This window comes from Oncorhynchus clarkii, chromosome 2 (genome assembly GCF_045791955.1).
Source record: "Oncorhynchus clarkii lewisi isolate Uvic-CL-2024 chromosome 2, UVic_Ocla_1.0, whole genome shotgun sequence".
Taxonomy (NCBI): domain Eukaryota; kingdom Metazoa; phylum Chordata; class Actinopteri; order Salmoniformes; family Salmonidae; genus Oncorhynchus; species Oncorhynchus clarkii.
This window is the reverse complement of record NC_092148.1, coordinates 5,500,422-5,525,241: the sequence shown is the minus strand read 5'-3', so window position 1 is coordinate 5,525,241 and position 24,820 is coordinate 5,500,422. Positions and strand designations below refer to the sequence as shown.

General features: G+C 42.7%; 1 protein-coding gene across 1 annotated transcript; it reads right to left on the bottom strand.

Annotated features, from left to right (window-relative positions):
* Positions 1-11,748: 11,748 nt before the first annotated feature.
* On the bottom strand, positions 11,749-22,767 carry LOC139419579 (gasdermin-E-like). Its single transcript, XM_071169552.1, has 10 exons — positions 22,732-22,767; positions 22,235-22,507; positions 17,438-17,648; positions 16,604-16,766; positions 16,238-16,358; positions 13,678-13,785; positions 12,964-13,091; positions 12,636-12,819; positions 12,335-12,408; positions 11,749-12,092 (listed from the first exon to the last, which is right to left on the bottom strand). The coding sequence occupies exons 2-10, from the start codon at positions 22,443-22,445 to the stop codon at positions 11,802-11,804; spliced, it is 1,491 nt and encodes a 496-aa protein (XP_071025653.1). The 5' UTR covers positions 22,446-22,507; positions 22,732-22,767; the 3' UTR covers positions 11,749-11,801.
* Between the last annotated feature and the right edge of the window lie 2,053 nt (positions 22,768-24,820).

Here is a 24,820-nt window from a genome sequence, read left to right as displayed (position 1 = left end):
AAACTTCTACAGATGCACAATCGAGAGCATCCTGGCGGGCTGTATCACCGCCTGGTATGGCAACTGCACCGCCCTCAACCGTAAGGCTCTCCAGAGGGTAGTGAGGTCTGCACAACGCATCACCGGGGGCAAACTACCTGCCCTCCAGGACACCTACACCACCCGATGTCACAGGAAGGCCATAAAGATCATCAAGGACATCAACCACCCGAGCCACTGCCTGTTCACCCCGCTATCATCCAGAAGGCGAGGTCAGTACAGGTGCATCAAAGCTGGGACCGAGAGACTGAAAAACAGCTTCTATCTCAAGGCCATCAGACTGTTAAACAGCCACCACTAACACTGAGTGGCTGCTGCCAACACACTGACACTGACTCAACTCCAGCCACTTTAATAATGGGAATTGATGGGAAATGATGTAAATATATCACTAGCCACTTTAAACAATGCTACCTTATATAAATGTTACTTACCCTACATTATTCATCTCATACGCATACGTATATACTGTACTCTATATCATCGACGGTATCCTTATGTAATACATGTATCACTAGCCACTTTATACTACACTATGCCACTTTGTTTACATACTCATCTCATTTGTACATACTGTACCCGATACCATCTACTGTATCTTGCCTATGCTGCTCTGTACCATCACTCATTCATATATCCTTATGTACATATTCTTTATCCCCTTACACTGTGTACAAGACAGTAGTTTGGAATTGTTAGTTAGATTACTTGTTATTACTGCATTGTCGGAACTAGAAGCACAAGCATTTCGCTACACTCGCATTAACATCTGCTAACCATGTGTATGTGACAAATAAAATTTGATTTGATTTGATTTGATTTGATTTGATGTCGCTCTTGCTGCTGGTGATTCTCTGATCCACCTCTACGCAGGCGACACCCTTCTGTATACTTCTGGCCCTTCTTTGGACACTGTGTTAACTAACCTCCAGACGAGCTTCAATGCCGTACAACTCTCCTTCCGTGGCCTCCAAATGCTCTTAAATGCAAGTAAACCGATGCTTTTAAACCGATCGCTGCCCAGCATCACTACTCTGGACGGTTCTGACCTAGAATATGTGGACAACTACAAATACCTAGGTGTCTGGTTAGACTGTAAACTCTCCTCCCAGACCCACATTAAGTATCTCCAATCCAAAATTAAATCTAGAATCGGCTTCCTATTTCGCAACAAAGCCTCCTTCACTCATGCTGCCAAACATACCCTCGTAAAACTGACTATCCTACCGATCCTCTACTTCGGCGATGCCATTTACAAAATAGCCTCCAACACTCTACTCAGCAAATTGGATGCAGTCTATCACAGTGCCATCCGTTTTGTCACCAAAGCCCCATATACTACCCACCACTGTGACCTGGACGCTCTCGTTGGCTGGCCCTCGCTTCATACTCGTTGCCAAACCCACTGGCTCCAGGTCATCTACAAGTCTTTGCTAGGTAAAGTCCCGCCTTATCTCAGTTCATTAGTCACCATAGCAGCACCCACCCGCAGCACGCTCTCCAGCAGGTATATTTCACTGGTCACCCCCAAAGCCAATTCCCCGTTTGGGTGCCTTTCCTTCCAGTTCTCTGCTGCCAATGACTTGAACAAACTATAGCAAGCAAAAATAGCTGAAGCTGGAGACTTGTATCTCCCTCACTAACTTCAAGCACCAGCTGTCAAAGCAGCTCACAGATCCTTGAACCTGTACATAGCCCATCTGTAAATAGCCCATCCAACTACCTCATCCCCATACTGTATTAATTAAATTATTTATTTATTTTTGCTCCTTTGCACTCCAGTATCTCTACTTGCACATTTATCTTCTGCAAATCTATCACTCCAGTGTTTAATTGCTATATCGTAATTACCTCGCCACTATGGCTTATTTTATTGCCTTACAGAGAATAAAAGGGGCAGATTTCTGGGCATGGTAGAATAGATTCAGGGCATAATGTACAGACAAGGGTATGATGTGAGTACAGTGGGGGTAAACCTAGGCATTGAGTGACGATGAGAGAGCTTGCATCTCTGGAGACACCAGCTAAGCCAGGTGAGGTCTCCCCATGTGTGTGGGGGCTGAGGGGGGTCTATATCAACCGTCAACAGTGAGACTTATTTCTGGAAAGGTGGATTTTTAAAAGTAGAAGCTCAAACTGTTTGGGCACAGACCTGGATAGTATGACAAAACTCTGCTGGCCATCTCTGCAGTAGATTGCAACTCCGCCCCCTTTGGCAGTTCTATCTTGATGGAAAATGTTGTAGTTAGGGATGGAAAGGTCAGAATTTTTGGTGGCCTTCCTAAGCCATGAATGAGACACAGCTATGACATCTGGGTTGGCAGATTGTGCTAAAGCAGCGAATAAAACAAAGTTAGGGAGGAGGATTCTGATGTTAACATGCATGAAACCAAGGCTTTTATGGTTACAGAAGTCAACAAATGAGAGCACCTGGGGAATAGGTGTGATGCTGGGGGCTACAGGGCCTGGGTTCACCTCTACATCACCAGAGGAACAGAGGAGGAGTAGGATAAGGGTACTGCTAAAGGCTATAAGAACTGGTCGTCTAGTGCGTTGGGAACGGAGAATAAAAGGGGCAGATTTCTGGGGGTGGTAGAATAGATTCAGGGAATAATATACAGACAAGGGTATGGTGTGAGTACAGTGGAGGTAAACCTAGGCATTTAGTGACGATGAGAGAGCTTGTATCTCTAGAGACACCAGCTAAGCCAGGTGAGGTCTCCCCATGTGTGTGGTGTGTGACAAAAGAGCTATCTAAGGCATGTTGAGCTGGACTAGGGTCTATACAGTGAAATAAAACAATAACTAACCAAAACAGCAGAAGACAAGGCATATTGACATTAGGGAGAGGCATGTGTAGCTGAGTGATCATAGGGTCCAATGAGAAGCAATAGGTGAGAGAATGAGAGAATGCGAAGAGAGAATGCCAAGAGTGTGCAAAGTTATCATCAAGGCAAAGGGTGGCTATTTGAAGAATCTCAAATATAAAATATTTTTAGATTTATTTAACACTTTTTTGGTTACTACATGATTCCATATGTATTATTTCATAGTTTATGTCTTCACTATTATTCTACAATGTAGAAAATAGTCAAAATAAAGAACAACCCTTGAATGAGTTCTAAAACCTTTGACTGGTAGTGCATATGATGGGGTCAATGGAGGGTGGATAAGAGCTAAGGGTCTGGAAAGTTACTAAGTGAGGGAAAAAGCAATCACATGGTTGTGGTCACTGAAAAGGTTGGATAGCTGTGGATTAGTGAGGAATGTGGGCCACGGTCAGGTCAGGTTAGATGAAGGTTAGATAAAGAAGAAACAGTTTTATTACACACATCACTTGACTTCTGAACAAATGTCCTGAAAACCCCAATATAAACCTGGCATAGAAAATGTTTTGAATGTTTTGAAAACCATGAGTCTGACCTACAGGGAAAGGGAAGTGAAATAACACATGGTGTTGAATGACCTCTGTCCTGATCAGCCTCTAGAAAGATCTGTGACATTAGTTCAAATGTAACTATAATACTACAGATGCTGACAAGTATGAAGAAGTGTATTGTTGTTGATAGAAATCTCGCCACATTTGTATTTTTATCCCTAACTTTTATTCTTATTATTTTTATTGTAATGTTATGATAACTCAGACTAAGGGCTGTTTGCCGAGGACCGGAAACAGCCCTTAGGGGGAGTTATCACACGATAATCCCTGGGTTCCAGGGCATTATTGCTTTTATAAAAACGATTGCCAACATATTTATACAAATATTAATTAAATGTTTTAATTAAAAACATTATTTTAACGAGGGCTGGTCTTTAGTTATTTTGTCATGATTTGACCCCGTCTTCATTCTACTCATTCAACGTTGTTATGTTGGCATGTAGTTATCTAGCAGCGATTTAATGATGATAAGAGAGAAGAACATCAATAAATAATGATTTAAATAAATATCCAATAAGCCTACTGTCACGAATCTCACCGAAGATGGTGCCTCTTCCTGTTCGGGCGGCGCTCGGTGGTCCTCGTCGCCGACCTACTAGCTGCCATCGATTCCCTTTCCGTTTGTGTCTGTTAGTTTGCTCTAATTGGGTACACCTGTTTTGAGTTGAGTTTTGTTTGTAGGCTGTTTAAGGGCACCAGGCCCGCTGGATATTGGGCTTGTTCTCTGTTCATGATGTTGGATGATTTTGTGGTTTCTATTTTTCCGGACAGTTCTAGTCCTGTTGTTTGGACGGGATGTTTCATGCTCCCTTGTGTTTGGCATGTCTGTTTTCACTGTCTTTGGAATAACAGAACTAACCTGCTCTCTGCGCCTGACTCCTCCACCCACTATTCCTAGAAGCCGTAACACCTACACAGGCTGCACTGGTTAATGAATTAATGGAATTCATTCATTCTTGGTCTGGCTCGCCTACTGGCATGGGAGAGGTCACATTTGTCAAATTATAAATTGTTGCAAAGGTCATAGAGGCAGACTGGTAGGTTTATACATACACTTAGGTTGGAGTCATTAAAACACGTTTTTCAACCACTCCACAAATGTCTTGTTCTGTAGTTCCAGACTGCAATTAACCACCATTAACCACACATGTTGTTATTACACTGTAATTATGAGTTGTTACACTTAACTACACTACTTGTTACACATGGAATTACACTGTAATAAGGACCCTTGTTGCCCATTGATTATTCAAGAATATAACTTAGGAACTTTGTTCAACTGTCACACTGTCGTGGTAGTTACCACTAAAGGACCCCAAAGTCAAGCTTAAATTAATTTATGTTTATTCATGCCCAGCGGAGAGATTACAGACAAACAGCACTTCATGTGGAATGTATACTATCACTACGGGTTACACAAACATAGCCAAGTGACTAGTGATACATTTATTACATCCCGTTTTAATTATTAATGTGGCTAGAGATTGAGTCAGTATGTTGGCAGCAGCCACTCAATGTTAGTGGTGGCTGTTTAACAGTCTGATGGCCTTGAGATAGAAGCTGTTTTTCAGTCTCTCGGTCCCTGCTTTGATGCACCTGTACTGACCTCGCCTTCTGGATGATAGCGGGGTGAACAGGCAGTGGCTCGGGTGGTTGTTGTCCTTGATGATCTTTATGGCCTTCCTGTGACATCGGGTGGTGTAGGTGTCCTGGAGGTCAGGTAGTTTGCCCCCGGTGATGCGTTGTGCAGACCTCACTACCCTCTGGAGAGCCTTGCGGTTGTGGGCAGGGCAGTGGCCGTACCAGGCGGTGATACAGCCCGACAGGATGCTCTCGATTGTGCATTAAAACCACATTTTAACCAACACATATCTATTTTAAAACTACTAATTGGTTTTTAAGTATTGAAACCAAACCATAAGAAAAGTATTTGAATGAACAAGGACAAGTGAACGTAAGAGGCAAACATAATTTCAAATAGGCTACACAAACACTCTAAATAGGTCAGGAGCCAGACAGGGAATTATTTAGGCTATATTATTTTAATGATGTCAAGTCTACAGCCTACAAAGAAATATATTGTGAAGCATTTGCATGTGCGACACAGTAGGCTTGTAGGTACATAAAGTGTGCAGCATTTAAACAACATTTAGTTGTATTAAATCATTATAGTCTATAAATTGTGCATATAGGCTGTGACTTACTGAGAATTAAATACAAATTAAACGAAAGATGTTTCATTAGTGACTTTGAATTCATTTTTAGAAACAGGAGTTTGGCCAGTCTGTGACTTCAGGCTCATGCGATGGTGTCTATAAATTGTGCATATAGGCAGTGACTTACTTAGAATTAAATACAAATTAAATGAAAGATGACTCATTAGTGCAACAGGAGTTTGGCCAGTCTGTGGCTTCAGGCTCATGCTATGGTGTCTGGAGAGCCGACCATCAGCGGAGAACATCCTCTCCACACCTGCAGAGCCACTGGGGATGCTTAACACCCGTTTGGCCACTCTTGCCAGGCTGGGCAGGGATGCAGAGTATGGTTTTCTTCTTCTATAGGTAGGCCTAAAGGTTTTTAGGTAAAATAACCCAAATCAAAACGGACAGCTCCTTGAATGTGGGAATAAGCTAGGCCTATTGGGCCAAAATCAATGATGGCCTATTGTGTAGATAATACTGCCTGTCACCAAGGGAGTACCCCAAGGCTTGATCCTAAGCCCCACGCTCTCCTCAATTTACATCAACAACATAGCTCAGGCAGTAGGAAGCTCTCTCATCCATTTATATACAGATGATACAGTCTTAAAACTCAGCTGGTCCCTCCCCGGATTTTGTGTGAAATGCTCTACAACAAAGGTTTCTTAGTGTCCAACAAGCTTTATCTACCCTTAACCTTCTTCTGAACCCCTCCAAAACAAAGGTTATGTGGTTTGGTAGGAAGAATGCCCCTCTCCCCACAGGTGTGATTACTACCTCTGAGGGTTTAGAGCTTGATGTAGTCACCTCATACAAGTACTTGGGAGTATGGCTAGACGGTACACTGTCCTTCTCTCAGCACATATCAAAGCTGCAGGCTAAAGTTACATCTAGACTTGGTTTCCTCTATCGTAATTGCTCCTCTTTCACTCCAGCTGCCAAACTAACCCTGATTCATCCTACCCATGCTAGATCACGGAGTAATTTATAGATCAGCGGGTGAGGGTGCTCTCGAGCGGCTAGATGTTCTTTACCATTCGGCCATCAGATTTGCCACCAATTCTCCTTATGGGACACATTACTGCACTCTATAGTCCTCTGTAAACTGGTCATCTCTGTAGACCCAACACATTACCCACTGGTTGATGCTTATTTATAAAACCCTCTTAGGCCTCACTCCCCCCTATCTGAGATATCTACTGTAGCCCTCATCCTCCACATACAACACCCGTTCTGCCAGTCACATTCTGTTAAAGGTCCCTAAAGCACACACATCCCTGGGTCGCTCATTTTCTCTGCAGCTAGCGACTGGAACAAACTGCAACAAACACTCAAACTGGACAGTTTTATCTCAATCTCTTAATTTAAAGACTCAATCACGGACACTCTTACTGACAGTTGTGGCTGCTTTGTGTGATGTATTATTGACTCTTACCTTCTTGCCCTTTGTGCTTTTGTCATGTTTTGTGCTACTACCATGTTGTGTTGCTACCATGTTGTATTGTCATGTGTTGCTGCCTCGCTATGTTGTTGTCTTTAGGTCTCTCTTTATGTTGTGTTGTGTTGTCTTGATGTATGTTTGTCCTATCTTTTTTTTTTTTTTAATCCAAGCCCCCGTCCCCGCAGGAGGCCTTTTGCCTTTAGGTAGGCCGTCATTGTAAATGAGAATTTGTTCTTAACAGACTTGCCTCGTTAAATAAAGGTTAAATAAATAAAATAAAATAGAACAAAAATTAGATGATTTTTAGTTTATAAATTCTTTGCTCCAATGACACACTTCGTTATCTACCCACCTCATTCCTTTTTTTTAGCATGTGCATGTAGTAAGTACACCATCATACTTTTGGGTTGTCTTTTCAGATTCCATAATGATTCTTTAGTTGTGGAAGTTTCATGTAGCCAGCGCGTAACAACTGCCATATGCCGCATAGAACAATGGCATCCGTTCTATAACCTACCAGCAGGTGGCATCCAAGCCTTACACATAAGAGTGGACACTGCATCGCCACACTCTCTCTCTCTTGCTCTTGGTCCTCATCTTTATAAGTCACCTTGATTTAACACCTGTGTGTTTTATCAGTTTCTTTATGAAAATATTTAGTGAACTCCATGACAATAGCTAAAGCAAGGGTCAATTAGCAGCACACAAGTAGACTACAAATACATGCTGGGGCGGGCATGCTGGGGCGGGCATGCTGGGGCGGGCATGCTGGGGCGGGCATGCCCAGAGCTCGTGAAGTGAGCGCTACTGGGGCGAAATTGGAGCGGCAGAGAAAGCCGACGCTACAGCCTTTGGGAATCTCTGCTCCTCGCTCCGCTCCAGCTCCGCACCGCTAACATACTCTGGTGGAGGCCCCACGCACACCTAAGGGAAGTGTCTAACGCCCTCCCAGTCACCCAATCCCAATCCCCTGGATATGGCCCCTCTCTCCTCAGAGAAGTGTCTAATGCCCTCCCAGTCACCTCATCCCACTCCCCTGGATATAGCCCCTCTCTCCTCAGAGAAGTGTCTAATGCCCTCCCAGTCACCCCATCCCAATCCCCTGGATATAGCCCCTCTCTCCTCAGGGAAGTGTCTAACGCCCTCCCAGTCACCCAATCCCAATCCCCTGGATATAGCCCCTCTCTCCTCAGAGAAGTATCTAATGCCATCCCAGTCACCCCATCCCAATCCCCTGGATATAGCCCCTCTCTCCTCAGGGAAGTGTCTAATGCCCTCCCAGTCACCCCATCCCAATCCCCTGGATATAGCCCCTCACCTCAGAGAAGTATCTAATGTCACAAGATTTTTTATCCCAATGGTTGAACTCAACTATCACTCAAGCTTTGGCTATTTCCCCAGAGGTCTTAAATCTCAGATTAATAAAGAATTAGACACAGTCTCAGATTCTGCAACAGATCAATACTTTATTCAGAGAGCGCTCTGACTTCAAAATGAGAACACAATATTTTTATAACACACACACACACACACACACACACACACACCAGAAGAAACTCCACCTCTCCTTAGGTGGGCTGTATTTTTATACAATACTAACACATAGTTTCTCATTCTCTTCTGCAAGCCTAGCCATTTCTAACAGTTACTCCCCTACCTAGGTTGGGGAGGCCTCTTTCCTGTTATTGGTTCCAGAGTTCTCACAAGTCGACAGTTCAGTTGGCCTTGAATGTCTCAACTATACCCAGCTCATATTGTGAAATAGTAACACAATGACCTAGTCACATTATTGAATTATGACTCTAACACATTTCATACAATTGTATGGTTTCAGGGTGGAATACTTTAGTCATTATCTTAAACATGCAAATTATTCTATCACTCAGAGAAATGTCTGATGCACTCCCAGTCACCCCATCCCAATCCCCTGGATATAGCCCCTCACCTCAGAGAAGTGTCTGATGCCCTCCCAGTCACCCCATCCCAATCCCCTGGATATAGCCCCTCGCCTCAGAAGTGTCTGATGCCCTCCCAGTCACCCAATCCCAATCCCCTGTATATAGCCCCTCACCTCAAAGAAATGTCTGATGCACTTCCAGTCACCTCATCCCAATCCCCTGGATATAGCCCCTCACCTCAGAAAAGTGCCTGATGCCCTCCCAGTCACCCCATCCCAATCCCCTGGATATAGCCCCTCTCACCTCAGAGAAGTGTCTAATGCCCTCCCAGTCACCCCATCCCAATCCCCTGGATATAGCCCCTCACCTCAGAGAAGTGTCTAATGCCCTCCCAGTCACCCCATCCCAATCCCCTGGATATAGCCCATCACCTCAAAAAAGTGCCTGATGCCCTCCCAGTCACCCCGTCCCAATCCCCTGGATATAGCCCCTCACCTCAAAGAAGTGTCTAATGCCCTCCCAGTCACCCCATCCCAATCCCCTGGATATAGCCCCTCACCTCAGAGAAGTGTCTAATGCCCCATCAGTCACCCCATCCCAATCCCCTGCATATAGCCCCTCTCACCTCAAAAAACGTGTCTGATGCCCTCCCAGTCACCCCATCCCAATCCCCTGGATATAGCCCCTCACCTCAGAGAAATGTCTGATGCACTCCCAGTCACCCCATCCCAATCCCCTGGATATAGCCCCTCTCACCTCAGAGAAGTGTCTAATGCCCTCCCAGTCACCCCATCCCAATCCCCTGGATATAGCCCCTCACCTCAGAGAAGTGTCTAATGCCCTCCCAGTCACCCCATCCCAATCCCCTGGATATAGCCCCTCACCTCAGAGAAATGTCTAATGCCCTCCCAGTCACCCCATCCCAATCCCCTGGATATAGCCCCTCACCTCAGAGAAGTGTCTAATGCCCTCCCAGTCACCCCATCCCAATCCCCTGGATATAGCCCCTCACCTCAGAGAAGTGTCTAATGCCCTCCCAGTCACCCCGTCCCAATCCCCTGGATATAGCCCCTCACCTCAGAGAAGTGTCTAATGCCCTCCCAGTCACCCCATCCCAATCCCCTGGATATAGCCCCTCACCTCAGAGAAGTGTCTAATGCCCTCCCAGTCACCCCATCCCAATCCCCTGGATATAGCCCCTCACCTCAGAGAAGTGTCTAATGCCCTCCCAGTCACCCCGTCCCAATCCCCTGGATATAGCCCCTCACCTCAGAGAAGTGTCTAATGCCCTCCCAGTCACCCCGTCCCAATCCCCTGGATATAGCCCCTCACCTCAGAGAAGTGTCTAATGCCCTCCCAGTCACCCCATCCCAATCCCCTGGATATAGCCCCTCACCTCAGAGAAGTGTCTAATGCCCTCCCAGTCACCCCGTCCCAATCCCCTGGATATAGCCCCTCACCTCAGAGAAGTGTCTAATGCCCTCCCAGTCACCCCGTCCCAATCCCCTGGATATAGCCCCTCACCTCAGAGAAGTGTCTAATGCCCTCCCAGTCACCCCATCCCAATCCCCTGGATATAGCCCCTCACCTCAGAGAAGTGTCTAATGCCCTCCCAGTCACCCCGTCCCAATCCCCTGGATATAGCCCCTCACCTCAGAGAAATGTCTAATGCCCTCCCAGTCACCCAATCCCAATCCCCTGGATATAGACCCTCTTCATTCTCACCAATAACCACCATTACATCTTAGTTGTAATGACAAACAAGGAATAATAATGTTTCAACATCCTTATTCATGTTGTAACGGTTTTACAAGTCATAAAGAAATGCGATGACAACGTAGAAGAATTAAGTTGTTCCTTCTCTCTCTCTAACAATATCCATCCCTCTCCACCCCCCCTCCCTGTTCTCCCCCCTTAACCCCACCAAAGCCATGCTTAACCCCATCTCCCATCTTTACTCCCCCTTGCCTCCCCAAGCCAAGCTTGTCCCACCCTTCCATCCTTACCCTCTTATCCACCAGACCCAGTTTATCACCACCTCCCCTCTACTTCCTCATTCATTCTCCTTCATTCACACACAACATATAGCTTAGTCCTCCACACACCCATTCTCTCCCACCCTCCTACATATATTCATATTCACCCTCCTTCACTCTCCCATTCATATGTATAGACACATACCCACACATAAACCCACTCATACCCCCTCACCCACACACACACACTCACACACACACCGCATAGGGTTTCTGATGACAAAATGTTTTTGTTGTTCAAACACTGAATCTCACAGATATCACAGAGATGGACTATCATACTGACACCACATATTGAGCATTGGCGATGTTATCTTTGAGTAAAGAATCAATATTAAAATGAATCATTAATAACAACTTAATCACACTGGTTCTCTAGACATCAAGATTACCAGGGTGCTGGACTTCCTCTTATACTTTTTGAACCTGGTAGCACAGTAATGTGAGAAAGTTTACACTTTCAAATGAGTCTACAAGAATAACAGACTTGTTTTTGGGACATGATTCTGGTGAACAGGATTTTGAACAGGATTCTGTTTCTGTTATTGTCATGTGGGTCACTTGACAATGCTCAAACGTAGGATCCCCTCCCTCCCTCCCCCCTCCTTCCCTCCCTCCCTCCCTCCCCCCTCTGTAATGTCCCACTTTATGTTGTATTATCTAATGACTAGAAGAATGGAGGTCGGGACGTCTGATATCGTGTGTTGAACTTTACTGAAAACATTACAAGGATACATTCACTGTTCTTCACTAGTTCTTCAGCTCAACTAGAAGTTGCATGGTCTCTCTCTCTCTCTCCCTCTCTCTCCCTCCTTGCACTAAAGAGGCCAGGCCTTTCACAGTGATACTCATGACTAGAGGAAGGTATCCAGGCTGGTCCTTCATCTCTGTCCTCAGTGTGTCCCCCTCTCTCTTCAGTGTAACTTCAGAGAGACCAAAGAGACTCTCTATCCTCTGATACAGCTCCTCCTCAGTCAGAACAGCCAGACCTGCATCTCTCAGAGAGAGGGTCTCCCCACTCCCTGCTGCCACATGCTGCACCTGGAGGACAAGCAGCACAGGAATATGATTATATACTGCTGTATTGTGCCTGTATGGCTGCGTTTAGACAATCAGATCAGCTCTGAAAAAGATCTGATATGATTAGTCAGAAAAAAATGGATGATTGGGACATACAGTAAAGTATTGAATACAGACCTGTTTACCAGGCTAAGTGTACAGTATTTTTGAAGAAGTATACAGACTTGTTTACCAGTGTAGCAAAAGGGGAAGTGTGAACTCACCAGAATCTGCAGGGCCTGTAAGATTGGAGGACTGCAACAGGATCCCAACACAGAGAGACACCCATCTGGCATTTCTACAAAATAAATATGCACACTTTTTTAAGTTGGGAGCACCAGTGCTACTAATGAACGTTTCTTCATTTAGAGCCGTGTGAACACATGACATGAAACTGGAACGGGAAGAGTGTCGCAGTTGACAGGGTCAAAGGTTAAGTTACGTCATTATCAAAAAAGTTGTTGAAACAGAATTGATCCACGTAATGATAAACTGATGATGTAATGTAATTCTGCTCTATTTCACCATTCATGGCGCTGACAATGAGGTTGACGGAACAGAGCAGTGAGGGTGACTCGTCGTATGTCTGGCCCTCATTTGTTCCATCAGACTCATGTAAAAGGTCCAGTATGGTCTGGACTGTCTGCTTCTCAGTCTCCTCCATAAGATCATCCATGGCAGGTGTCTCATCAACCAACATCTGATCCAGCTGTGAGGAGAGAGACGGCCATACAAGAGTGTAGATGAGAAACTGAAGGGAACTGAAATACTGAGTGGTATAGTACCTCAGAGACTTTTCTCTAAAGCTCCACTGATTTATTTTAAGTGCTTGTAATCCGTAATAGTGCCTCACCACACTCTCCAGTACACTAACTGCCTCTCTGTCCTCCATGGTTGTCTTGAGGAGCTGGAGCAGAGAGGAGCGTTTAGCTGTTGGCAGGGATGACAGCACCTGGAAATGACCCCTCAGTTCCGCCAGTTCTGTCAACACACAACAGACTGTAAACAAAAACAGGTTGAAACAACATTGTTTCCACTTTCAACAAAAACATGTACATGTAGTGATGTTGAATAAAGTGGGAAAATCATCAAGGTAATAAATAGAATGTAGTCTTTTTTTCAACCTACTTTTGACCTAAATCCAAAGACATGGTGAATGTGTTTGTTGAATTCATGTTAGTTTACAGCCTCAATCAAATGTCATTCAAAACTAGACGTTGAACTGACTGACATCTGTGCCCAGTGGTAAACAACACAAAGTTTGTATCCAGATTGAGAGAATCACAGGACTCAACTGCCACTATTTCAAAGTATGTTATTTTCTATGAATTACTTAAAAAGTCACAACAAATGTGCTGCAATTGTAACTAAAGGATAGGCTTGACATTTAGGGCTTCTGCTTCACCCAAATAACAACATACAGTACATTCACTACAGCATCACTAGACTTACAGTATACAAACAATTACCACATCAATCAAATCACCAGATTCATTTAAACTACAACTGTAAGGAAAATGGAGAAGGGAGAAACACAGCTGCTCTGTCAATCCAGTGGCATCATTACCTTGACGAAGGAGGCATTCCTTTGGGAGCGACACCACCGCGGACATATTGCATGAACCTAGAAGGTTCCAGGCTCTTTCAAACCCACCCTTTCCAAAGGAGCGCACCTCTATAGCCAAGAGAACAGGGTATTAGACCAATGATGTACTGTAACCAGTGAACACAGCAGGGTTAGATTACAGTCTTAGACCAGTGATGTACTGTAACCAGTGAACACAGAAGGGTTAGATTACAGTCTTAGACCAGTGATGTACTGTAACCAGTGAACACAGAAGGGTTAGATTATGGTTTTAGACCAATGATGTACCAGTGAACTTGAATCTACACTTGTACACTAGGACTTTGTATAGTTTATTTCCTGATCTGGAGAATGTTATCATCCTAATTGTGTTATAGCCTTTGATTTATCTCCTGGACTAGCAAGGCTGTATGAAATTAAGTGATGCCGGAAATACCTGACCTCCATTCCTCACTAAACCACATCTCTCCACCCTTATCAGTGACTCAACACAAACCAAGCTTAATTTATTTTATTTTTACCTTTATTTAACTAGGCAAGTCAGTTAAGAACAAATTCTTATTTTCAATGACAGCCTAGGAACAGTGGGTTAACTGCCTGTTCAGGGGTTTTTGAACTTGCAACCTTCCGGTTACTAGTCCAACACTCTAACCACTAGGCTATCCTGCCACCCCGGTAATAAGCATTAACTTCTGGTTTAGAAACAGACCATGGCACTCAATATTTCAATAGGATACCTGAAATTAACAATATTTAGAAAAGTCAGAACCCATCAACACAAACTGACCAGGTGAAAGATACGATCCCTTATTGATGTTACTTGTTAAATCCACTTCATCAGTGTAGCTGAAGGGGAGGAGACAGGTTAAAGAAGGATTTTCTACCCTTGAGGAAATTGAGACATGGATTATGTATGTGTGCCATTCAGAGGGTGAATGTGCAAGACAAAATATTTAAGCGCCTTTGAACGGGGTATGGTAGTAGGTGCCAGGCCCACGTCGTTTATGTCAAGAACTGCAATGCTGCTGGGTATTTCCCGCTCAAAGGATATCCAGCCAACTTGACACAGCTGTGGGAAGCATTGACATCAACATGGATGAACATCCCTGTGGAATGCTTTCGACACCTTGTAGAGTCCATGCCCTGAACGAATTGAGGCTGTTATGAGGGCAAAGACTCAATATTAGGAAAGTGTTCACATCAATAAGGGATAATAGCATCACCTGGATTCACCTGGTCAGCCTGTCATGGAAAGAGCAGGTGTTTTTAATAAAACTAGGGGGCAGAATTTCCACTTTTGGATAAATAGCGTGCCCAATTTCAACTTCCTGCTACTCATGCCAAGAATATAAGATATGCATATTATTCATAGATTTGGATAGAAAACACTCAGAAGTTTCTAAAACTGTTGAATCATATCTGTGAGTATAACAGAACTTATGTAGCAGGCAAAACCCTGAGGACTAACTGTTCAGATTTTTTTTTCCTCTCTCTGTTCCCTATATGGTCTTTGCCATGGGATATTTCATAGGAACCTATTTTCAGTTCCTACCGCTTCCACTAGGTGTCGCCAGTCTTTGGAATTTGGTTGAGGTTATTCCTTTGTGCAATGAAGAAGTAGACCAACTCGGAACTGGGGACACTTTTGTGAGTTGCGTAAGATGTGAAAAGCAGTGCTGGTTTGTTTTCTTTCCTGTATTGAATACAGATTGCCCCGTCTACAATTTGATCGATTATTAACGTTTAAAAATACCTGACGTTGTATTACAAAAGTAGTTTGAAATATTTTGGCAAAGTTTATAGGCAACTTTTGAAATATTTTGTAGTTTTTGTTAGCTGTTTTTTTCTGTATCAAACGCGCTTTATAAATGGACATTTCCGATATATATGGACGGAATTAATCGAACAAAAGGACCAATTGTGATGTTTATGGGACATATTGGAGTGCCAACAAAAGAAGCTCATCAAAGGTAATGCATGTTTTATATTTTATTTCAGTGTTTTGTGTAGCGCCCGCAGGGTTGTAATATGCTAGCTCCTTTGTTCACTGCTGGTGCAGATGGTGCAGGCTATCAGATAATAGCTTCTTATGCTTTTGCCGAAAAGCATTTTTAGAATCTGATGAATCATGTTGGCTGGATTCACAACGAGTGTAGCTTTAATTGAGTATCTTACATGTGTGATTTAATGAAAGTTTGAATTTTATAGCATTTTATTTGAATCTTTTGAATCTGGCGCTCTGCATTTCCCCCAGCAATTGGCCAGTTGAGACGTTAGCGTCTCGCCTACCTGTAAGAGGTTAATGTTTTGTACACTCAGTGTATATATTATATATTTTGTTTATGTTTAGCTCACATATAATTTAACAGTGTACATTAATGTGTCTGTAATAGAATATAACCAGTTATAACCCCAGACAGACTGGATAGTGTACTGGATAAGCACATTGAAGGATAGAGTGGCTTTGTACTAGTAGATCGATGAAGGTATACCAAAGTGAAAACCAAAGAATCCAAGTTATTATAATGAACTACTCCCTCACCAAAGTGTCCATCGAGTTGGACCATGATCTCATCAATGCTGTAGGCAATGACAGTGTTTTTAGGAATCTCCAGGAACACATCTTTGACTTCTTGTACTTTGCCTTTCGCCTTTACAGACACCTGTAAATAAACCAAAAACTAGAGTTAATCAGAAACAAACCATTTATGTTTCTACAACAAAAATGGACTTAATTGACTTCCACTTTAAATCTGTGATACGCTATCGTGATTTGGATATCGTCATACCACCATGTCGGCTACCGACACATGGGTTGGATATCAGCTTGCCTGCAGTGGTGTGCTGCCTCAGTCACCAGTTATTTGAGAAGTGCTGGCTGGCTGGTTACTCTTGTTCTCACACCTACCGGGACTCCAGTGACCTTCCCTTCAGCACCACATTTTCCAGCCTGATGCTTCTTTACTCTTATCGAGCACGGCTCACTCGTCACAATCCTCTCCATCACCACCCCAAACACAGACCTACTATTACGGGCCTCCTGGATCAGATAGTGGGACATGTCCAGAAGCCTGCAGGAGAGACACAAATAAATGATGCAACGGGGATACTTAATCAGTTGCACAACTGAATGCATTCAACTAAATGTTTCTTCTGCGTTTAACCCAACCCCTCTGAATCAGAGAGTTACGGGTAGCTGCCTAAATCGACGGTCAAGTCATCGGTCTCCGGGGAGCATGTGTTTTTGGGTTGTTACCTGCCTTGTTCAAGAGAACAGCAGATTTTTCCACCTTGGGTGGATTCTGGGGGTTCTAACCAGTGACCTTTCAGTTACTGGCCCAGCTCTCTTAACCTCTAGGTTAACTGCCGTTGAATCAATTTAGACAAAATCTGGAACTTTCTCCATTAGGGGTGCCGGTAAGTTTTTTTTTAAGTCCCTGAAACTGTCTCTCGCTCGACAGAAATACAAGGTTTTGGAAATGGCATGAAGTTGACTCGCATCAAATTGATTGTTTCCGCTTTTAGCTGGAATTTTGTGTGAGTTATGTTGTTCACTTCAACTCCCAGGGGCACAGTCACATTATGTTACAAATGTTTTAGCATGTTTCACTGATCATAGTGTGTGTTTACACATGGACAAAGACCCACTTGTAACTTTCCTTTCAAACTTCCTCTTCCCCATTCTGATGTCTAACCATTGACTCTGATCTACTTTATGACTCTATATAAAAGGGTAGCTTACTTGTGTTTTGAGTTGTTTTGTAACCACTTCAGGTCAACCTCTTCTTTCTTCAGTTTGCCAAGGGACGACTTGTGTGTGGAGGCGTGTTTTGCCCCCATGTTAAAGTTTACATTAACTGCATCTGCCGCCAATTTTGTCTCCACGTCTACGCTGGCATCTCGGCTGTCACTAAATGTTGCACTGTAGTCCACAAATTCAGACTCCTTGACAGCTGAGGGAAAGTTCAACATTTGAATGGACTCTATGCTATTATACCACATCACATACAGTGCCTTGCGAAAGTATTCGGCCCCCTTGAACTTTGCGACCTTTTGCCACATTTCAGGCTTCAAACATAAAGATATAAAACTGTATTTTTTGTGAAGAATCAACAACAAGTGGGACACAATCATGAAGTGGAACGACATTTATTGGATATTTCAAACTTTTTTAACAAATCAAAAACTGAAAAATTGGGCGTGCAAAATTATTCAGCCCCCTTAAGTTAATACTTTGTAGCGCCACCTTGTGCTGCGATTACAGCTGTAAGTCGCTTGGGGTATGTCTCTATCAGTTTTGCACATCGAGAGACTGACATTTTTTCCCATTCCTCCTTGCAAAACAGCAGTTTTCAGTTCTTTCCACAGATTCTCGATTGGATTCAGGTATGGACTTTGACTTGGCCATTCTAACACCTGGATATGTTTATTTTTGAACCATTCCATTGTAGATTATGCTTTATGTTTTGGATCATTGTCTTGTTGGAAGACAAATCTCTGTCCCAGTCTCAGGTCTTTTGCAGACTCCATCAGGTTTTCTTCCAGAATGGTCCTGTATTTGGCTCCATCCATCTTCCCATCAATTTTAACCATCTTCCCTGTCCCTGCTGAAGAAAAGCAGGCCCAAACCATGATGCTGCCACCACCATGTTTGACAGTGGGGATGGTGTGTTCAGGGTGATGAGCTGTGTTGCTTTTACGCCAAACATAACATTTTGCATTGTTGCCAAAAAGTTCAATTTTGGTTTCATCTGACCAGAGCACCTTCTTCCACATGTTTGGTGTGTCTCCCTGGTGGCTTGTGGCAAACTTTAAACAACACTTTTTATGGATATCTTTAAGAAATGGCTTTCTTCTTGCCACTCTTCCATAAAGGGCAGATTTGTGCAATATACGACTGATTGTTGTCCTATGGACAGAGTCTCCCACCTCAGCTGTAGATCTCTGCAGTTCATCCAGAGTGATCATGGGCCTCTTGGCTGCATCTCTGATCAGTCTTCTCCTTGTATGAGCTGAAAGTTTAGAGGGACGGCCAGGTCTTGGTAGATTTGCAGTGGTCTGATACTCCTTCCATTTCAATATTATCGCTTGCACAGTGCTCCTTGGGATGTTTAAAGCTTGGGAAATATTTTTGTATCCAAATCCGGCTTTAAACAACTTCACAACAGTATCTCGGACCTGCCTGGTGTGTTCCTTGTTCTTCATGATGCTCTCTGCGCTTTTAACGGACCTCTGAGACTATCACAGTGCAGGTGCATTTATACGGAGACTTGATTACACACAGGTGGATTGTATTTATCATCATTAGTCATTTAGGTCAACATTGGATCATTCAGAGATCCTCACTGAACTTCTGGAGAGAGTTTGCTGCACTGAAAGTAAAGGGGCTGAATAATTTTGCACGCCCAATTTTTCAGTTTTTGATTTGTTAAAAAAGTTTGAAATATCCAATAAATGTCGTTCCACTTCATGATTGTGTCCCACTTGTTGTTGATTCTTCACAAAAAAATACAGTTTTATACCTTTATGTTTGAAGCCTGAAATGTGGCAAAAGGTCGCAAAGTTCAAGGGGGCCGAATACTTTCGCAAGGCACTGTATCTATAGCAGACACATCCATCACATATCTATAACAGACACATCCATCACATATCTATAACAGACACATCCATCACATATCTATAACAGACACATCCATCACATATCTATAACAGACACATCCATCACATATCTATAACAGACACATCCAAATAATATGTACCTATACAAATATTGCCATTTATGAACTTGGCGCATGTCACACATACTCATGTTTCCTGTTATAAATCAAATGGACTGATTTATAAACTTAAATATACAACAAAAGTTTGCTTTTATAAAAACTGAACTTGCTTCCTGCAAACTTTAGACCACACGTACACACAATATCTATCTAGGGGTTGAAGTATTGTAAAGGAGCCATGTGCCGTTAGTGAGAAGAGTGAAAATCTGTGTTTTATTTTTGGAATCTAATACTGTATAAATAGACACAGAAATCTATTTCCTATTTATTTTATGATGATCATGACGGCAGACTACATTCCTCACCTTCTCTGGCTGTAATGGGTTCATGTATCTGAAGGAGCCATACATCAAATTAGCATTCGCATCTCTCATTTAATTTGGCCTAGTAGCCTAGTAAATAGATAGGCTATTTATTTCAAGTTTTGCTGTAGGCTATGCAATCACATAGGCAGTGCAGTTTATAGTAGGCTACACAGCTGAATTTAACAGGTGATTGAGCCTCCCGGTTAAGGGCGCTGTACTGCTGTATGTACTGCAGCGGCAGCTGTGCCATCAGAGTCCCTGGGTTCGCGCCCAGGCTCTGTCGTAACCTGCCGCGACCGGGAGGTCCGTGGGGCGACGCACAATTGGCCTAGCGTCGTCCGGGTTAGGGAGGGCTTGGTCGGTAGGGATGTCCTTGTCTCATCATGCACCAGCGACTCCTGTGGCGGGCCAGGCGCAGTGCGCGCTAACCAAGGTAGCCTCCGACACATTGGTGCGGCTGGCTTCCGGGTTGGCTGGCTTCCGGGTGTTAAGAAGCAGTGCGGCTGGTTGGGATGGGTAGTGTATCGGAGGACGCATGACATTCAATCTTCCTCTCTCCCGAGCCCGTACGGGAGTTGTAGCGATGAGACAAGATAGTAGCTACTACAACAATTGGATACCCCGAAATTGGGGAGAAAAAGGGGTCAAATTTAAAAAAAAAAACAGGTGATTGATATTTTCCATTGAAGTATATATGCTAGCACTGTGAGGAAACTGCTGTGTATTTTCTTTGATTTGTTCTCCTTTACAATGTCTCAGAATTAACAGGTAGTCCAGTCAATGCAAGACATGTTGAATTGAAATGCTCTGCTGACAGGTCCACCACCATTTACCATTGGCAGAAACAGTCGTTTGCCAAATACAGAATAAGTTTAAAACTTTCTGCCAACATCTCCAAAAACAGTTGATAAAATGTGCCATTGCTCTTTCTTTTAGAAACTGCTGTTGCCTAATTCCAATAGTTCCAAATTATACCGCGTTATTGTCACCATAAAAGGTGAATGGAGGACTTTTCCAAGCAGAGTTTTACTACAGGTCTGATTTATAATGGGAAACATGCACATCTGCTTGTGTCAAGTTTATAAATATCTCTATTTGTATACATAGTATTCTTTTCAGAAATGGTGCAAAGAGGATATTAAGTGTGACATTTACGCAATAGTTATAAATGAGGCCCATTTGTAGCAATTGCATCAATTTCACACAAAATAATTGCTGCGTGTGCAATTTCTGAAAAAAATATGTAGGCCTATCTATGGTTAAAAATAGAGATTTAAAAACTTGGCAGACACCATACATTCGCAGTTCCCGTTATACATCAGACCCGTTTAAAAACTTTGTGTGAGTGAACAGGCATTTTAACTCTGCCTGGAAAGCACGCCCTCTATTCACATTTTATGGTGACAATAATGCTGTATCATTTGGAGAATATTGGAATTAGACAACAGCAGTGAGCCACGGAAAATTTGATCAGATGTTTTTGGAGGTGTTGACAGAATGTTTTCATATTTTGTAATAATTATTGCCGTATTCGACCAAAGGACTGTGCCAGTTTCTGGGCGACAGGTATCCTAGGGGTTAGGAGCATTGGGCCAGTAACCGAAAGGTCACTGGTTCAAATCCAAGAGCCAACCACGTGAAAAATCTATCTGTGCCCTTGAGCAAGGTACTTAAACCTAATTGCTCCTGTAAGCTGCTCTGGATAAGATTGTCTGTTAAATTACTAAAATTACAAAAAACAATGGCAAATAGTTTTGGACCTGTCAGCAGAATTTTTGAACTCAATGCTTCACTGTAAAATATAATCTGTCTGTTCAACTGTTACATTTGACGGCATGTTATATGGTTATGAAAATACTTTATCAATCAACTCGGCTTTATTAAGCTACTATTGTGATAGCCTACTGTAAAGAAATGACATTGACAGCTGATATATAATTCTGAAACACAATCCAGTTGTTAATGAATAGGATTTTGTTGCATTCATGCATTGCTACACCGTTTATCATTAGCCCTAGCCTATACATAGTATTGGCACTGATAGTTAAACTTATCAGCATTGGCGCTTTTAACTACACATTACAAAATTCCAGGCATAACAATGTACAATCAGTCTATTTTCTGGCAATTGATCCGCTAATTTGACCGGCATTGCTCCACATAGACGTGAGAAAAATAGACTTCCTTTCTAATTTGACATCTTATGACACCCACCATTCATGCTTGTAAACCGTCTGTTTTCTCACATTCACTCATATGCATTCTATTTCCATTATGAGAAATAAACGTTTGTGTGATTTCGACTTTAATGCTCATTCATGAGCACAGTTTTAGGAAGTGACATGCGCTAAGTTTATAATTCTCAATATTTTCATGTGTACGTATTTTAAGAAATGTCGCACGCTGATATTTACTGTGAAACATACGGTTAGAAATGAGGCATCAGGAGTTTACCTGGATTTAAGGGTATATTTTTGGTAAACACATCATCGAGGGTCAACTTAGTAGGCGTGTATTTGGTTTTCATAAAGAAAGGTGACTGTTTGAGAACCAGTGAGAGAGGGTTCAACTTGCCACAGTTGTTCAGGGAGGACACAGGTATCAGGTTGCCATCAGAATCCACGTTCTTCACAAAGTTTTCTGTTGCTGAGGCAAACGTAGCCATAGCTATAAGTCCAAAGAGGTCAAGGAGACAGATGAGGAGATGGTTGAGAATGGTGTCTCAGGCTGAGGACAAACAGAAAGGACAAAGACAAAAAGTAATAAATGCAAGTCCAAGCAAGCCTTCTCAATAGCATCAATTCAAACTACTGTAAACTACATTTCACTCAAAGCATGAAATGTGACATTTTCTATCCCATAATATATTTATCCAGTGTATCCTGAAGAGCACTATTTCATATCTCTGTTGACGTAATCTGCAAGAGCTTCTATAGCTACCAGGTTCTCACCGTTTCTTCCTCCAGGTCCTTGGGACTCAGTCAGTGCTAAATCTCTGAAGGGGATGTGTCAGTCACAAGCCTATAAGAGGAGTGTCTTTGCCACACCCCCTTCTCACAATGACACAGGAACTGCATTCCAAATACACCCACAGTTTGTTTCCTAGTTTGATTAAATACAGTAGCGTCCTATTACAGCTGGAACAAACTATGCCAACCAGTCCACAATCACAATGCATTGTATAAAATAGCAGGTTTCTATGTGAATTCTATGTAGGTTTCTCTGTACCACTGTACACTGTGCTGTAACAGTGGACTAGCCGCTAGCATGTCACTGTAAGGTTCTCATGTATGTGGTTTCCAATAAAGGTACAATAAAAAGCTTATTCAGATTCAGAAGGGTTCTGTGTAGAACCCTTCTTTCCTTCCAAATAATCATCAAAGAACCCTTTCTTCCAAAAAGGGTTAGCAGGATATAAAAAGTTCTAGGTAGAATCCTTTACCTTAAATAACCATCATTTTCCAAAAAGGGTTCTTCAGATGAAAACGGCTCTTGGTAGAACCCTATGCAAAGAACCCTTTTGGAACCCTTTTTCTAAGAGTGTAGCTATACGTATTTGGGTTGGTTTAATCAATTGAATCAATCCATGCCCATTTTCAACATCTCTTTCTAAAAAAAAAAAGAATTAAACAAATATAAGCTAATTAGCTTGCTTAAGAATGATATACTATAATGTCTTAAATGCATTAGCTAAGAATTAATTACATAATCATAGGATTGTCTTTAACCCCTTACTGGGAAACTGTCCTGTTCCACTGTTCGGCTGTCGTCCATTGTTATGTCCTTGGTACATGCCAAGTTGCAGGGAAGGATAATGGGGTTTGATGTGTTGTCATCCTCATGTCAGTGAAGCAGTATTGGGGAGTGGTTCTTACATGTAATTCAACATAGCACAGTTTAGTTCGTAGAAGCACCTCGGTGTACGTACAGTGCCTTGCGAAAGTATTCGGCCCCCTTGAACTTTGCGACCTTTTGCCACATTTCAGGCTTCAAACATAAAGATATAAAACTGTATTTTTTGGTGAAGAATCAACAACAAGTGGGACACAATCATGAAGTGGAACAACGTTTATTGGATATTTCAAACTTTTTTAACAAACTTATGTTAATACATTTGCAAAAATGTCTACCTGTTCGCTTCGTCATTATGGGGTATTGTGTGCAGATTGCTGAGGAAGAAAATCTATTTAATCCATTGTAGAATAAGGCTGTAACGTAACAAAATGTGTAAAAAGTGAAGGGGTCTGAATACTTTCCGAATGCACTGCATATGACGGTGTTGAGGAAAACTAAGTCTAGGAATAAGGCAGAACTCATTTATCAGCAATGAGGTTTATTCGAGCAATTGCAAGGAAGATCACTCTCAGGATTAGAGAGAGGATCTATTTAATTTAAAATTGACATATTTCGTGCTCCTGAACAATTGTGTTTTTTTGCTCGGTTTTTGCATTGTTTGTAACTTATTTGTACTTAATGTTGCTGCTACCGTCTCTTGTGACTGAAAATAACTTCTGTACAACAAAGCAGTGATTACTCACCACCACGAGCTGGAAGCTTTTTTTCCTTCAATGAGTGCGATGAGCTCGATGTGAAGGACATACTGCTTTCCGGGAACAGGCCCAAATCCCCGTAATCTGCGTGAAGAGAAGACAGAGAAAATGGGGTCAGAGGTCGGGCTGCCTTCTGAGGATTTGTAGGTGATCAAATAAAACCCCAACTGCCTTCCGTTCTACTAGCTAACGTGCAATCATTTGAAAATAAAATCGATGACCTACGAGGAAGATTGAACTACCAACAGGACATTCAAAACTGTAATATCTTATGCTTCACGGAGTCGTGGCTAAAAGACGACATAATCAACATACAGGAGGAGGCTGGTTATACACTGTATCGGCAGGATAGACAGGGGCGTCTGGTAAGACAAGGGCTGGTGGGCTATGCATATTTGTAAACAACAGTGGCATCCGCTGGTGCACGATATCTAAGGAAGTCTCGAGGTTTTGCTCACCTGAGGTAGAGTATCTCATGATAAGTTGTAGA

Excerpts from the sequence above, each read along its gene's own strand:
- LOC139419579 (XM_071169552.1), bottom strand. The coding sequence starts at position 22,445 with ATGGCTACGTTTGCCTCAGCAACAGAAAACTTTGTGAAGAACGTGGAT. Across the intron at positions 17,649-22,234 it reads AAATATACCCTTAAATCCAG|CTGTCAAGGAGTCTGAATTT; the intron begins GTAAACTCCTGA and ends ACTTTCCCTCAG. Across the intron at positions 12,093-12,334 it reads TACAGGCCCTGCAGATTCTG|GTGCAGCATGTGGCAGCAGG; the intron begins GTGAGTTCACAC and ends CTTGTCCTCCAG.